Source organism: Bufo bufo, chromosome 1 (genome assembly GCF_905171765.1).
Source record: "Bufo bufo chromosome 1, aBufBuf1.1, whole genome shotgun sequence".
In the NCBI taxonomy this organism is placed as follows: Eukaryota; Metazoa; Chordata; class Amphibia; order Anura; family Bufonidae; genus Bufo; species Bufo bufo.
The window spans coordinates 623,388,996-623,405,796 of record NC_053389.1 but is presented as its reverse complement, the minus strand read 5'-3'; the positions used below and the strand labels follow the sequence as shown (position 1 = coordinate 623,405,796).

General features: G+C 42.7%; 1 protein-coding gene across 2 annotated transcripts in view; it reads left to right on the top strand.

Moving 5' to 3' along the window:
* Window positions 1-15,516, top strand: part of HYKK (hydroxylysine kinase) — a 113,143-nt gene extending 97,627 nt beyond the window's left edge. For both annotated transcript variants that reach the window (XM_040413802.1, XM_040413801.1), the window contains exon 5: window positions 14,814-15,516. In XM_040413802.1, the coding sequence (XP_040269736.1) occupies window positions 14,814-15,283 (470 nt within the window). In that variant the 3' untranslated portion in view covers window positions 15,284-15,516. The remainder of the gene's footprint in view (window positions 1-14,813) is intronic.
* Window positions 15,517-16,801: the final 1,285 nt, after the last annotated feature.

The window sequence follows — 16,801 nt, the reverse complement described above, 5'->3', positions numbered from 1 at the left end:
CCGCAGGTCCAGCAAGCGATGATAAGGCTGTTTCTGGTGGTGATGGTGACCACAACTCTTCTTCTTCCTCTTCACGCTCATCTACGGCCTGATCCAGCACTCTTCGCAGGGCACGCTCCAGGAAGAAAACAAATGGGATGATGTCGCTGATGGTGCCTTCTGTGCGACTGACTAGGTTTGTCACCTCCTCAAAAGGACGCATGAGCCTACAGGCATTGCGCATGAGCGCCCAGTAATGTGGCAAAAAAATACCCAGCTCTGCGGAGGCTGTCCTAGCACCCCGGTCATACAAATACTCGTTGACTGCTTTTTCTTGTTGGAGCAGGCGGTCGAACATTAGGAGTGTTGAATTCCAACGTGTCGGGCTGTCGCAAATCAAGCGCCTCACTGGCATGTTGTTTCGCCGATGAATATTGGAAAAGTGCGCCATGGCCGTGTAGGAACGCCTGAAATGGCCACACACCTTCCTGGCCTGCTTGAGGACGTCCTGTAAGCCTGGGTACTTATGCACAAAGCGTTGTACGATCAGATTCAACACATGTGCCATGCACGGCACATGTGTCAACTTGCCCAAATTCAATGCTGCCAACAAATTGCTTCTGTTGTCACACACCACTTTGCCGATCTCCAGTTGGTGCGGGGTCAGCCACTGATCCACCTGTGCGGACAGGAGTGCTGGTCCGGTGTGACTCTCTGCTTTCAGGCAAATCAACCCCAAGACGGCGTGACACTGTCGTATCGGGGATGTGGAATAGCCCCTGGGGAGCTGGGGGGGTGCAGTTGATGTGGAGCAAGACGCAGCAGAAGAGGACTCAGCCGAGGATGTTAGCAAAGAGGATGGAGTAGAGGAGGTGGCAGCAGGCCTGCCTGCAAGTCGTGGCTGTGTCACCAACTCCTCTGCAGAGCCACGCATTCCATGCTTGGCAGCCGTCAGCAGGTTTACCCAATGCGCAGTGTACGTGATATACCTGCCCTGACCGTGCTTTGCAGACCAGGTATCAGTGGTCAGATGGACCCTTGCCCCAACACTGTGTGCCAGACATGCCATGACTTCCTTTTCCACAATAGAGTACAGGTTGGGGATTGCCTTTTGTGAAAAAAAAATTCGGCCGGGTACCTTCCACTGCGGTGTCCCAATAGCTACAAATTTTTTGAAGGCCTCAGACTCCACCAGCTTGTATGGTAAAAGCTGGCGGGCTAAGAGTTCCGACAAGCCAGCTGTCAGACGCCGGGCAAGGGGGTGACTCTGTGACATTGCCTTCTTACGCTCAAACATTTCCTTGACAGACACCTGACTGTGGGCAGATGAGCAGGAACTGCTGAAGGTGAGAGGCGGAGTGGTGGGTGGTTGAGAGGGGGCAAGGAGGACAGCAGTGGTTGGCATGGCTGAAGATTCTGGACCAGGAGGAGGATGGTGGCTTTGAGTTTCTGTGCTGCTTGTACTCATCATGTGTTGATCCCATAGGCGTTTGTGATGTCAGATCATGTGCCTTCGCAAAGCAGTTGTACCTAGGTGGGTGTTGGACTTCCCACCACTCAGTTTCTTTTGGCACAAATGGCATCGCTGCAAATGGCATCGCTGTTATCAGAGGCAGACACACAAAAAAATGCCACACTGCTGAGCTTTGCAATGACGGCTTTCTGGTGGTGGCAACAGCATGCGTTGATTGGCGTGCTGTCTGGCTGACCACGGGTGCCGATGCATGCTGTCTGACTGTGCCACTAGGTCCTTGTGACGACCTCCCCTTGCTTCCAACTCGTCTCCTCCTCCTCTCTGTCTCCCCATCTGAACTTTCCCCCTGTTCTTCTTCTCTTCGAGCGGGCACCCACATCTACGGACACATCATCATCATCAACCGCTTCACTTGTATCTGACAACTCGGCAAAGGAAGCAGCAGCGGGTACAACATCATCATCATCACACCGTACGTCCATGTGTGTAATGCTTACAATGTAAGTCAATGGGGACGGATCCGTTTGAAGTTGACACAGTATGGCTCAATTTTCAAACGGATCCGTCCCCCATTGACTTTCAATGTAAAGTCTGGACGGATCCGTCTGAAGCTACTTTCACACTTATGCTACTTTCACACTTAAGCTACTTTCACACAATATAATGCAGACGGATCCGTTCTGAACGGATCCCAAGTCTGCATTATATGAGCGGATCTGTCTGGGCAGACATCAGACGGACCCGCTCTGAACGGTAGTGTGAAAGTAGCCTTATCTGCAAGGTACTGTGCCACCCGATATGAGTGGTGTGCACACAGTACAGTCTGTGGGCCTGTGGCCTCTCACACACGGGCAGGCAACTGCAATATATATATATATAAAAAATTTAAAAAAAGCAGACTGATGTACCAGCCCTAAAAAGGGCTTTTTGGGGTGCTGTCAGGACGCTGTCCTTACAGCAGATGAGTCTTTGAGGACTGGAGTGGACACAGAACCCTGGCCTAGCTTACGATTTCCCTATTAATTCAGCAGCAGCAGCACTCTCCCTGCTCTAACTAACACTGCAGCTTCAGAATGATTATAAGATGGATGCTGTCCTTGCTTTTTGATAGGAGGTGGGAGGGTCTGGGAGGGAGGGTATGCTGATTGGCTGGAATGTGTCTGCTAACTGTGAGGGGGGCAGACCAAACATCGCATATGTTCGCCCGCCGCGGCGAACGCGAACAAGCGATGTTTGCCGGGAACTGTTCGCCGGCGAATAGTTTGGGACATCTCTAATCATGATATCATCAGAGCTGGGGTCCCTTGGATGCCGGTGGCAATTTAATACTTGGGGGCAGCTATAACAATGAACTTGTCCTGCCCCTGTGAGAATAATTAGGTCTCTAACGTCGTCCATCAATTAACTTCTTCTAGGACAAACATTGTCCGTTGAAAATATTGTAACTTGAGACCATGAAGTGGACCTTCCAGGAAGAAGTATAAATCCTTCCTTTTATATTTCTCATTTGTTTCCAGTCCTCAAAGAACCACACCAAAAACTGCCAAAAAAACTGCATGTATGAATTCAGCCTAAAGGCCCTATGCACGCTGCAGTTACACAGCCTTTTTTCTACATAATAATTATCTTTATTTATAGAGCGCCAACATATTCCACAGCGCTTTACAGTTCAGAGGTTCATGTTCAAACAGTCATAAATAACATAGCAACAGACAAGTCAATAATTAGAATGAGAGGAATGAGGGCCCTGATCGCAAGAGCTTACAATCTGAGGGGAAAGGGTGACACAAAAGGTAGAAGTGCTTGTTTTGTATGATGGTCCAGCCATCTTGGGAGAATAAGGCAGCAGATAGAAAGCTGCATGAGCCGATCAGCAGCTGATATATAATTTGCTTCTGGGTGCAGTGGAGAGTTTGGTGGAGGTTCAGAAAATCATGATAAATGGGCTATAGCTGTATATAGAGAGGAGTTAGATCAGGGGATGTGATAGGTCAACCATGTTAGAAATACTTTCTGAAGCTAAACAAAGAACAGGCAGACAGTCTTTCAGGTTTAACTGACCTCTGCTCGGTAACTGCACGAGCACTAACTGTTTTATTGAAGGATAGAAAAACAGGAAGTTACACAAATGCAACACTGCCATCTAGTGACCATACAATATACTAGGCATGTAACAATGACATACAGTGGTTGTTGCTTATACAAGACAAACCTTGTATGCTAACACCCCCACTCAACAACTACTATTTCAGTCCCATTTCTGATCTAAGATCCTCAAATCTGTTTCTAGCGAGTGGCTTTGTCAGAGCATCAGCAATCATTTTTTCAGACTCACAATACACAAGTACAATCACTTTCTGATCAACTAAGTCATGAATGTAATGATGTCTGACGTCGATGTGCTTAGTTCTTGCACTAATCTTTTCACTTGTTGTAAGCTTAATGCAAGCCTGATTGTCCTCAAATAAGACGGTAGGTTCTGATGTTGCTTCCCCAAGATCCTTGAGTAATTGCCGTAACCACACAATTTCTTGACTGGCATAAGCTGCAGATATGTATTCAGCTTCTGTAGAAGACAATGCCACTGACATCTGTTTCTTGCTGGACCAAGATATAGGACTGTTTCCTAATTTTAATAAGTAACCACTTGTGGATTTGCGTGTGCTGTGGTCACCTGCCCAATCGGAGTCCACATATCCCATGAGGTTTAAGTCACCACTTGCTGACAGTTTCAAACTTAAAGAGGACCTTTCACCTGTATAAACTATGGTAACTGAGTATGCTGACATGTAGAGCGGCGCCCGGGGATCTCACTGCACTTACTATTATCCCCGGGCGCCGCTCCGTTCTCCCGTTATAGGCTTCGGTACCTTTGCTTCTTAAGTTATAGTAGGCGGTGTCTTCCCTTGTCCTGTGGGCGTCTCCTTCTCCTAGGCTGCAGCGCTGGCCAATCGCAGCGCACAGCTCACAGCCTGGGAGGTTTTTTTCTCCCAGGCTGTGAGCTGTGAGCTGTGCGCTGCGATTGGCCAGCGCTGCAGCCTAGGAGAAGGAGACGCCCACAGGACAAGGGAAGACACCGCCTACTATAACTTAAGAAGCAAAGGTACCGGAGCCTATAACGGGAGAACGGAGCGGCGCCCGGGGATAATAGTAAGTGCAGTGAGATCCCCGGGCGCCGCTCTACATCTGCAGCATACTCAGTTACCATAGTTTATACAAGTGAAAGGTCCTCTTTAAGTCTTTTCTCTGTTTTAGATATCTCATAACTCTTTTAATTGCATTCCAATCTCTTTGACGTGGTTTATCAACTCGCCTGCATAGAAGAGACATGGCAGCTGCAATATCTGGATGTGTAGTGGTTGCAATGTAAAGAAGTGCCCCCACTGCTTGTCTGTATTGTTTATTAGATGTGAGAAGATCATCTTCTCCTTCTAACTTTGGATAGGCTGTATCCATAGGTGTGCTTGTTCCTTTGGCCTCTGTCATGTTGAATTGCTGAAGAATAGATTCAATTTTTGCACTCTGGTTGAACAGGAAACTTCCATCTTTCTCAGCTGGATGTCAATTCCAAGATAATTTGTCACTTCACCTAGGTCTTTAGTTTCAAAGTGCTTATTGAGTATTCCTGTTAACTTTGCAATTTCATAGCTGTTTTTTTGTGAGCAATGATCAGGTCATCCACATAAATTAGCAGGTACATCCATTCAGCGTCTACTTGTTTAGTGTATAGGCACGGATCAGCTTTGCTTCTTGTAAATTCTTCATTTAGTAAAACTTGATTAATCTTCAAGTTCCATACTCGAGCTGATTGTTTAAGGGCGTAAAGGGATTTTTCCAACTTGCAGACAAGGTGCTCTTGTCCCTTTTTCACATATCCTTCTGGCTGAGACATGTAAATTTCTTCAATATCACCATTAAGAAAAGCTGTCTTAATATCGTGATGTTTCACAATCATTGTACGCATGGCAGCCACTGTCATAAGTGTTCTGAAAGTACTTTGTTTAGCAACTGGAGCAAAAGTAGCATCATAGTCCTCACCGAACTTCTGTGAGTAACCTTTAGCAACCAGCCTTGCCTTGTACCTACAGACTTTCCCTTCAGAGTTACATTTGGTTTTTAAAACCCATTTACATCCTATGGCATGTTTACCGTGAGGGAGATCTGAAAGTGTCCATGTCTGGAGATCATTGAGTGATGTCATTTCTTCATCAGCGGCTTTATTCCACATTTGTTTCTCATGCATTGGCAGTTTCTGCATCTCTTTCCATGAACCTGGTTCAGTTTGAACGGCTCTGCGAGCTATGTAAGATAAACGCTCAGCTGGAACACCTTTATTGGTTCTGGTTGATCTTCTGACTGAAGGTATCTCTGGTTCAGTTTCAGCTTTTGAGTTTTCTTCAGTAATTTCTATTTCTGTGTCACTTTCCTTATCTTCTTGAGTGACTGATGTTGATTCTTTTTCAGTTTCAATAGTTTGTGTCAGTTGTTCAAACTTTAAACACACAGAACTTTCATCAATAATCACACTTCTGCTGACTGTTACCGTGTTTGTGTCTCGATGTAAAATAATGTATCCTTTTTGAGATTCACTGTAACCCACAAGTACTCCTTCTTTTGCACATGCATGCCATTTTGTACGTTTTTCTTTTGGAATGTGTACATAGGCTTTACTTCCAAAAATTCTGATGTGTCTTAAATCTGGTTTCTTTTTGTTCCACAGTTCATCTGGAGTTTTTGTTGTTGTTTTTCCTGGCAAACGATTTTGAAGATAACATGCAGTCATGATAGCCTCTCCCCAGTAGTAAAACTGGCATATCGGCATCAAATAGCATGCTCCTCCCACTTTCACACAGTGTGCCGTTCATTCTCTCTGCAACTCCATTTTGCTCTGGGTTATATGGAACAGTTGTTTGGAACATTATTCCATGTTTCCTGAGGATGACTTGTGTTTTACCACTTGTATATTCTGAGCCATTATCTGTTCGTAGTACTCTGGGCATCCTGCCAAATTTATTACTTACAGTTGTGTTCAAAATTATTCAACCCCCAATGCTGTAAAGGGTTTTAGGGAATTTAGTGTACATTTGTAATTGTGTTCAGAATGAAATCTTACAAGGACTTTTTAAAGAACCAAATGCAACTAAAATGACATCAATTGTTTTTGTAATACAGTATTAAATGTTTGTTTTGTGATTTCTTCATTGACACAATTATTCAACCCCTTAAAGACTTCCACTCTTAAGAACAGAGGTTCATTCAAGTGTTTTCGATCAGGTATTGAAAACACCTGTGGATGTCAAGGAGCAGCAATCAAGCATAATAAGCACCAATTAGGCAGATTTAAAAGGACTGTGATACTCAGCTCCTTCTAGACATTTACTGGTGTGTTTACAAACATGGTGAAGTCAAGAGAATGGTCCAGGAAGACAAGAGAAGAAGTGATTTCTCTTCACAGGAAGGGCAATGGCTATAAGAAGATTGCAAAGATGTTAAACATACCAAGAGACACCATAGGAAGCATCATTCGCAAATTCAAGGCAAAGGGCACTGTTGAAACGCTACCTGGTCGTGGCAGAAAGAAGATGCTGACTTCGACTGCTGTGCGCTACCTGAAGCGCAAAGTGGAGAAAAGTCCCCGTGTGACTGCTGAGGAACTGAAAAAAGATTTGTCAGATGTGGGTACTGAAGTTTCAGCTCAGACAATAAGGCGCACACTGCGTAATGAAGGCCCCTATGCCAGAACTCCCAGGCGCACCCCCTTGCTGTCTCCAAAGAATAAGAAGAGTCGACTGCAGTATGCCAAAATTCATGTGGACAAACCACAAAAGTTTTGTGATAGTGTTCTGTGGACTGATGAAACAAAATTAGAACTGTTTGGGCCCATGGATCAACGCTATGTTTGGAGGAGGAAGAACAAGGCCTATGAAGAAAAGAACACCTTGCCTACTGTGAAGCATGGCGGGGGGTCAATCATGCTTTGGGGCTGTTTTGCTTCTACAGCTACAGGGAAGCTTCAGCGTGTGCAAGGTACCATGAATTCTCTTCAGTACCAGGAGATATTGGATGAAAATGTGATGCAGTCCGTCACAAACCTGAGGCTTGGGAGACGTTGGACCTTTCAACAGGACAATGATCCCAAGGATACCTCCAAGTCCACTAGAGCATGGTTGCAGATTAAAGGCTGGAACATTTTGAAGTGGCCATCGCAGTCACCAGACTTAAATCCGATTGAGAACCTCTGGTGGGACTTAAAGAAAGCAGTTGCAGCGCGCAAGCCTAAGAATGTGACTGAACTGGAGGCTTTTGCCCATGAAGAATGGGCGAAGATACCCGTAGATCGCTGCAAGACACTTGTGTCAAGCTATGCTTCACGTTTAAAAGCTGTTATAACTGGAAAAGGATGTTGTACTAAGTACTAAGATTGAATGTCACTTGGAGGTTGAATAAAACTGATAATGATGTGAGCACAGAAAATACATTTGTGGTTATTTCATTATAAATGTTATGTTATATTTGTCTGACTTACAAGTGCCTCTTTGATTTAATTGTAAACAAGATGACTGAAATGATCAAAATCAATGTCAAACTGGCCAAAACCCTCAATTTCAGTGGGGGTTGAATAATTTTGAACACAACTGTACTTGGGCGAGATACTCTTCTAATTTCTCTGGCACTTCATCCTTATTGTGAAGTAGAAATACTGTGGTATATCTGGAGTAATCATCAATAAAGGTCAGGAAATACTTTTTCTTTCCTGGAGTTATAGTTTTCATTGGACCACAAAGATCTGAATGTATTAAGTCCAGAGGTTTTTGAGTTTTGCTGCTGGTCTGCTTGGGAAAAGGTGTCCTAGTCATTTTTCCTTTAATACAGCTGGTGCAGATCATTGTTTGATCACATGGATTATTCTTAATACCACTTGCATAGTTATTCTCAACTATTTTCTTTATTGTATTAGAATTTCTGTGCCCGAATCGTCTGTGCCAAGTGTGGATGCAGTTTGAATGTTTATCCTCTTTGGCTGTTTTAACCATTTCACTGCAGTTCAGCTGATATAGTTCATCTCTGATTTTAGCCTTTGCAAGCAAGCAATCCCCTTTTGTGATGATACAACTGTCACCCTGAAATGTGACTACATTGCCTTGGTTAGTGAGTTTCTTTACTGACAAAAGGTTGCTGTCAAGATCTGGCACATACAGAACATTCCTCATATGGATCTTTCTAGTGATATCTGGAGAGATAGGACAGTATAGAAAACCATCTCCTATTCCCACTGATTTCATGAGTTGTCCATTAGCTGTAGTTATCCTTTCTGTTCTGCTTTCATCAAGCTGAGTGAAGAAATGTCGGTCATTTGTCATGTGGCTTGTAGCACCTGAGTCCACACACCACACTTGCACAGAGGTGACACCATTTTTGGATCCGAATGCATACTCCTTTGTTTCTATGACATTCTTAGCTTGTTGCCATCCACTTTGTTTTTGCATTCTAGCTTTCCAGATTCTACAATCTTCCTTTAGGTGTCCTGACTTTTTGCACACAAAGCATTCCCGCTTTTCTAGCTGTATATTACTGCTTTTATTTTTGTATTTCATCTTTAAAGCAGTCTCTGAACACACTTGGATTACTTCTGCTTTCTGTTTTGCGCTTGTATTCATCCACAAGCTTGCCTTTAACATATTCCAGTGTCAGTTCATCATCTGGACGTGCATCCAGTGCTGTGACAAGTGTCTCATAACTTTCAGGAAGTCCACTTAACAATAACGCTGCAACATGGAAGTCTATTATATCTTCTCCAATTCCTCTCAGTCTCTCCACCATTTCTAAGGTCTGTCTTATATAGTCCTGCATGTCCTGGTGTTTCTGTAGCTTAGTCTGATACAGCTTTCTGATTAAATACAGTTTATTGCTGAGATTAACTCTTTCATGCACTTTTTGTAATCCTTCCCACATGTCTTTAGCAGTCTGACAGTTACATATATGTATGATTTGATCATCGTCTATGCACAGGGAGATTGTGGTCTGGGCTTTCTGATCTCTGTCTAACCACTCCTCTGTGGGCTGTACAGGTCTGGGTTCATTTATACATTTCCACGTACCTTCTCTTATAACTTATAAACAGCATTTTCATCTTAAATTTCCAGGATTGGTAGTTCTGATTTGTCAGATTTGCGATGGAAAACTTTGCTGAGGGGATGGTGGCAGCCATTTCTGCTGTTTGCCTTTCTGTTGATGTCTCCTGCACTCAATTGCTTTAGCTCACTGTATCTGGTTTTATCCAGAGGTAATCTGTGTTATATACAGGGCTGCTGTAGCATGTCCTGGGCCCATAACCTTTTAGAATATGAACTGCTTCTGGGTGCAGTGGAGAGTTTGGTGGAGGTTCAGAAAATCATGATAAATGGGCTATAACTGTATAGAGAGAGGAGTTAGATCAGGGGATGTGATAGGTCAACCACATAAAGATGTGTTTTTAGGGAGCGTCTAAAATTGTGTATATTGTGATTTAATCTAATTGCTTGGGGTAGAGCATTCCAGAGAACTGGTGAAGCTCTGGAGAAGTCTTGTAGCTGGGAGTAAGGGGTTCGGATTATGTTGGATCTCAGTCGTATATCTTTTCCAGAGCGTACAGCACGGGTAGGGTGGTAGACAGAGATGAGGGAGGAGATGTACAGTCAGGTCCATAAATATTGGGACATCGACACAATTCTAACATTTTTGGCTCTATACACCACCACAATGGATTTGAAATGAAACGAACAAGATGTGCTTTAACTGCAGACTGTCAGCTTTAATTTGAGGGTATTTACATCCAAATCAGGTGAACGGTGTAGGAATTACAACAGTTTGCATACGTGCCTCCCACTTGTTAAGGGACCAAAAGTAATGGGACAGAATAATAATCATAAATCAAACGTTCACTTTTTAATACTTGGTTGCAAATCCTTTGCAGTCAATTATAGCCTGAAGTCTGGAATGCATAGACATCACCAGACGCTGGGTTTCATCCCTGGTGATGCTCTGCCAGGCCTCTACTGCAACTGTCTTAAGTTCCTGCTTGTTCTTGGGGCATTTTCCCTTCAGTTTTGTCTTCAGCAAGTGAAATACATGCTCAATCGGATTCAGATCAGGTGATTGACTTGGCCATTGCATAACATTCCACTTCTTTCCCTTAAAAAACTCTTTCGTTGCTTTTGCAGTATGCTTTGGCTCATTGTCCATCTGCACTGTGAAGCACCGTCCAATGAGTTCTGAAGCATTTGGCTGAATATGAGCAGATAATATTGCCCGAAACACTTCAGAATTCATCCTGATGCTTTTGTCAGCAGTCACATCATCAATAAATGCAAGAGAACCAGTTCCATTGGCAGCCATACATGCCCACGCCATGACACTACCACCACCATGCTTCACTGATGAGGTGGTATGCTTAGGATCATGAGCAGTTCCTTTCCTTCTCCATACTCTTCTCTTCCCATCACTCTGGTACAAGTTGATCTTGGTCTCATCTGTCCATAGGATGTTGTTCCAGAACTGTGAAGGCTTTTTTAGATGTCGTTTGGCAAACTCTAATCTGGCCTTCCTGTTTTTGAGGCTCACCAATGGTTTACATCTTGTGGTGAACCCTCTGTATTCACTCTGGTGAAGTCTTCTCTTGATTGTTGACTTTGACACACATACACCTACCTCCTGGAGAGTGTTCTTGATCTGGCCAACTGTTGTGAAGGGTGTTTTCTTCACCAGGGAAAGAATTCTTTGGTCATCCACCACAGTTGTTTTCCCTGGTCTTCCGGGTCTTTTAGTGTTGCTGAGCTCACCGGTGCGCTCCTTCTTTCTAAGAATGTTCCAAACAGTTGTTTTGGCTACGCCTAATGTTTTTGCTATCTCTCTGATGGGTTTGTTGTGTTTTTTCAGCCTAATGATGGCTTGCTTCATTGATAATGACAGCTCTTTGGATCTCATCTTGAGAGTTGACAGCAACAAATTTCAAATGCAAATAGCACACTTGAAATTAACTATGGTTCTTTTATCTGCTCATTGTAATTGGGATAATCAGGGAATAACACACACCTGGCCATGGAAAAGCTGAGAAGCCAATTGTCCCATTACTTTTAGTTCCTTAACAAGTGGGAGGCACATATGCAAACTGTTGTAATTCCTACACCGTTCACCTGATTTGGATGTAAATACCCTCAAATTAAAGCTGACAGTCTGCAGTTAAAGCACATCCTGTTTGTTTCATTTCAAATCCATTGTGGTGGTGTATAAAGCCAAAAATGTTACAATTGCGTCGGTGTCCCAATATTTATGGACCTGACTGTAGGGGGTGCAGCACTGTGGAGAGCTTTGTTGGTGAAAACAAGCAGTTTAAATTGGATTCTATACTGTATGGACAACCAGATCAGTGACTGGCACAACGAGAAGGTATCAGAGTAGCAGTTAGACAGATAGGTGACCCTGGCTGCTGCATTGAGGATAGATTGAAAAGGGTAAAGTCTGGTGAGGGGGGGGGGGGGGGGGGACCAATGAATAGTGAGTTACAGTAATAGAGGTGGAAATGGATCAGGGCAACAATGAGAGTTCTACATGGACTTTGCACATATTCCACACTGAAATCTGTATGAAATCTCCCCAGAATCTTCCCCTGTAATCTCTATATTCTTGGTGCAGGTTTCTGCATGGAAATCATGCTGAAAATGCAGCATTGTATGGGGCTAATTGTAACAGAAGCCCTCTGTTTGTCTGTTGAGATGATTGGGTTACATACAGTATCTGACCTAATTATCTTCCAGGCAGAGGGGAGGCATCTTCTAATTATCTTCCAGGCAGAGGGGAGGCATTGTGTGGGAGTGTCCCGGATTGTGTGGTTATTTCCATTGGTCTGTGTGTTTGTCACCCAGTTCTCCATCAGGTCCAGAGGGGAGGTCCCCTTGCATGGGGACTTGTATATAAGGCCAAGTGTGGCACCAATAAAGGTGAATCTTCTTACACTCAACTCGCAACCTCGTCTCGTGTTGTAGGGAACAGCTATATTACTACTAGCTCTTGCAAGAGTTGCACAGCTACTGGGAATCACAACTCGGCTTGGAAGTCTCTGGAGCAACTCTACAGTGCCACTCTGACTAGGGGACAAGAACGTTGCCAACGGTTGATACCGTTACACTAATCTTTTTTTTTTGAGTCTGTATTGGCGTAATTTGCATCAAATTTATCAAATGTTGCACGCTGTTTGATAAATTAGATGTATCTTTACACCTAACACTTGCTAGGCAATTTACCATCTCCCTACACTGTAGTTTTTGCATTAAAAAGTAGCAAAACCTGGTTTTATGACTTTTTAAAATGCCGTTGTAACAAGATCTAGTCGCAACTAGTGTTTTTATGCAGCCCTTGCCAGTTTCCAAAAAAGAGGACATAACGGGGTGCGTGGGTGGGGCCACAATTATCATATTTACATCATAAACGGGCAGTGAAGACTGAAACCTGTGCCAGCTATGAGCTGAAGTAGATTTCAGCCTAGCACATGGACTCCCGGAGGGGGCATTGAATTTTTTACAAAGCCTGCATCTTATCATAAATTAATTGCCTCTTCTTGAGTTGCAGGACCTGTCAAGGTATAACACATGCTGGTCTTCATAAATTAGGGCCTTGTTCTAGAAATGCTACTCCAGGGACACGTTGCATTTGCAGAAAAGTCACAATTTTTTGTGCAATTGACTGCAAAAAGTTGCAAAGCATATTTTACTACTGCCAAAATTCTGGAGTGCAGGGTGATATTTCACCATAGAATATCCATTCTTGTGCTGACCACCTGGATGCACTTGGTGATCTTAAAGGGTAACGGTCATGTTTTTATCGAAAAATCTATTTTAGCATATGTTACTGCTGCAGCAGCATTATGCATAAAGCAATCTTTAGTTTCTTCACATACTACTGTTTTCCTTGAGTTTTTCCATTAGTTACAGCTGTTTAAATGTTTACAATATGAGGACCTTCTCAAGATGGCTCCTCTGCCAGTTCTCTGAGGCCAAAACTGCTTTCCCTCACTTCCCATACACTTGCTGTAGCCAGCCCTCTCTCTGCCAGCCAATCAGATTGGATTACTGAGAGACACGCCTCCTCATTCTGAAGCCTAATGCAAGCATGCAGTGTGAAGTACCGCCCCTCCGTCTTCCTGTTTTCTTAACCAGAGACAGACAAGCCATAGCAACTGTCTTTTAAGGGAGCAGTGGAAAGGGACAGAGAACATTAATGAAAGCTGTTATTATAAGATAATTACAGATCTTTTGCCAATCATTGACAAACTAAGTCAGGTATACATGCCTAGCTCTAATAAACTAGCAAATAAAAAAATATATGACAGTTACCCTTTAAAGCCATGTTCTGGAAAACTAAATATGCAGATACAGATAGTAAAGTAATAGGGAGGAGGTAATGGTTTATGTGCAGTTGGAAGAAGTGAAAAGTTGCTCTGGCTAAGGTTACATTCACGCTAGCATTAATATTTTCCGGTATTGAGATTCGTCATAGGGCCTCAATACCGGAAAAAAAACGCTTCCGTTTTGTCCCCATTCATTGTCAATGGGGACAAAACGTAACTGAACAGAACAGAATGTAGTGCTCCAAAATGCATTCCGTACCATTCTCATACAGGAGAGCATTCCGTCCTGGGATGCGGAGCAAGACGGATCCGTCATGACCAACAATGCAAGTCAGCGGGAACGGAGCTGTTTAACTCTGACACAATCTGACACAATAGAAAACAAATCCGTCCCCTATTGACTTTCAATGGAGTTTATGATGGATCCGTCTTTGCTATGTTAAAGATAATACAACCGGATCTGTTCATAATGGATGCAGACTGTTGTATTATCAGTAACAGAAGCATTTTTGCTGAACCCTGCCGGATCCAGCAAAAACGCTAGTGTGAAAGTAGCCTAATTTAATTATTAGGTTATTTAGTATTATTATGTACAGAACCATGAACAAAAGTTTTAACAAAGGCTATGTGGTCTTATATAGTCAGATCAATAGGTGATGTTCACTGCTTAGTTGTGCAGACCAGATTATCAGAAATTTTTAATTTGACGTTACATTCTACCAATATTATAACTGTTTTTATTTTCAAGTGTAGAAAGCATTGCCATTCAGTAAGCTGATACATTTATGACGATACAGTTATATGCTTATGGTTGTATAGTGATTGCAATCATTCCGTTTCCTTTATTTTAAATGTATATATTTATATTGTACTGTAGTAATTGTATTATGGGATTGGGATGATGGAAAATGGTGGTAATGATGGTACATTAACATTAGATTTTCAGTCAGCCATAATGTTTCTTCTCCCTCTTTTTAGGTGTAAATCATGGAGATTTGAATGACCACAATTTACTAGTGGAAAAGATCAACATATCCAATGGAAATGGCAGGAACCAGTACAGAGTCTCAGGAATTCTGGATTTTGGTGACATGAGTTATGGGTGTTACATTTTTGAAGTCGCAATTACAATAATGTACATGATGATAGAAAGTAGTGACCCTCTTCCTGTAGGTGGATACGTTATAGCGGGTTATGAGAGTGTGGTTCCCCTGACAAAAGAAGAAAAGGAGGCTCTGTTCACCCTAGTGTGCTGTAGGTTTGCCCAGTCTCTAGTAATGGCAAGATACAGTGCCCTACTTTGCCCAGAAAATGAAGAATATCTTATGATCACTGCAAAAACTGGATGGAAACATCTGAAGACTCTGCACAATAAGGGAAAAGAGGTCATTGAGAAGATCTGGGAGGACACTTCAAGATCATACCTTGAAAGAAATCATGAGCACTAACATGATAACAAAATCTGTAAGGCTGAAGAAACACATCCATCCATCACACCAGCCTATTATCCTGAAAAGTTGATCCAGAGGAAGGCAAAAAAAAAAGATAAAAGCCAATTTTCCTAATTTTAGGGGGGAAAAAATATTCAGGCAATTAGAATAACTATTTGGATCAATGACCATTCTCCAAAATTCTAGTAACTGTAATATTAGTATTCTTAAGAAACACATCCATCCATCACACCAGAGATAAAAGCCAATTTTCCTAATTTTAGGCAGGTGGGGGGGGGGGGGGGGGGGTGGATATTCAGGCAATTAGAATAACTATTTGGATCAATGACCATTCTCCAAAATTCTAGTAACTGTAATATTAGTGTTCTTAAGAAATACATCCAGGCCCCTCTTGAACTCTTTTAGTGAATTCCCCATCACCGCCTCTTCAGGCAGAGAGTTCTATAGTCGCACTGCTCTTACAGTAAAGAACCCCCTTCTATGTTGAGAAACCTTCTTCCTTCCAGATGTTGAGGATGTCCCCTTATCACAGCCACAGTCCTGAGTGGATATAAATATGGTAGATCATGGGAGAGTTCTTTTGTACTGCCCCCTGATATATTTATACATGGTTATTAGATCTCTCCTCGGTCGTCTTTTTTCTAAAGTGAATAATCCTAATGTTGATAATCTTTCAGGGTACTGTAGTCCACCCATTTCAGTTATTACTTTTGTTGCCCTCCTCTGAACCCTCTCCAACTCGGCTGTCTTTCTTATGCACAGGAGCCCAGAATTGTACACAATGCTACATATGTGGTCTGACTGGTGATTTGTAAAGTGCCAGGACTATGTTACATGCATCTATGCCCCTTTTTGATGCACCTAATAATCTTATTGGCCTAGGCACCAGCTGCCTGACACTGGTTTCTACAGTTAAGTTTACTGGCATCTAAAAGTCCTTTTTCATGTCAGTGTTACCCTGTTTTACCATTTAGTATGTACTGGTGACATGTATTTTTCCTTCCCATGTCTAACCTTACATTTGTCAGTGTTAAATCTCATCTGCCACTTCTGTGCCCAAGTCTCCAGTCTATCCAGATCCATCTGTAGCGGTCTACTGTCCTCTTTTGTGTTACTTTGTACAGTTTAGTATCGTCAACAAAAACTGATATTTTACTGTGCAAGCCTTCTACAAGATCATTAATAAATATTGTAGCAATATCTTTGGTAAAGTACTGGAGTACTACAGTGGGATGCGAAAGTTTGGGCAACCTTGTTAATCGTCATGATTTTCCTGTATAAATCGTTGGTTGTTACGATAAAAAATGTCAGTTAAATATATCATATAGGAGACACACACAGTGATATTTGAGAGGTAACATAGTAACATAGTACATAAGGCCGAAAAAAGACATTTGTCCATCCAGTTCGGCCTATTATCCTGCAAGTTGATCCAGAGGAAAGCAAAAAAAAAATGTGAGGTAGAAGCCAATTTTCCTCACTTTAGGGGAATAAAAAATTCCTTCCCGACTCCAA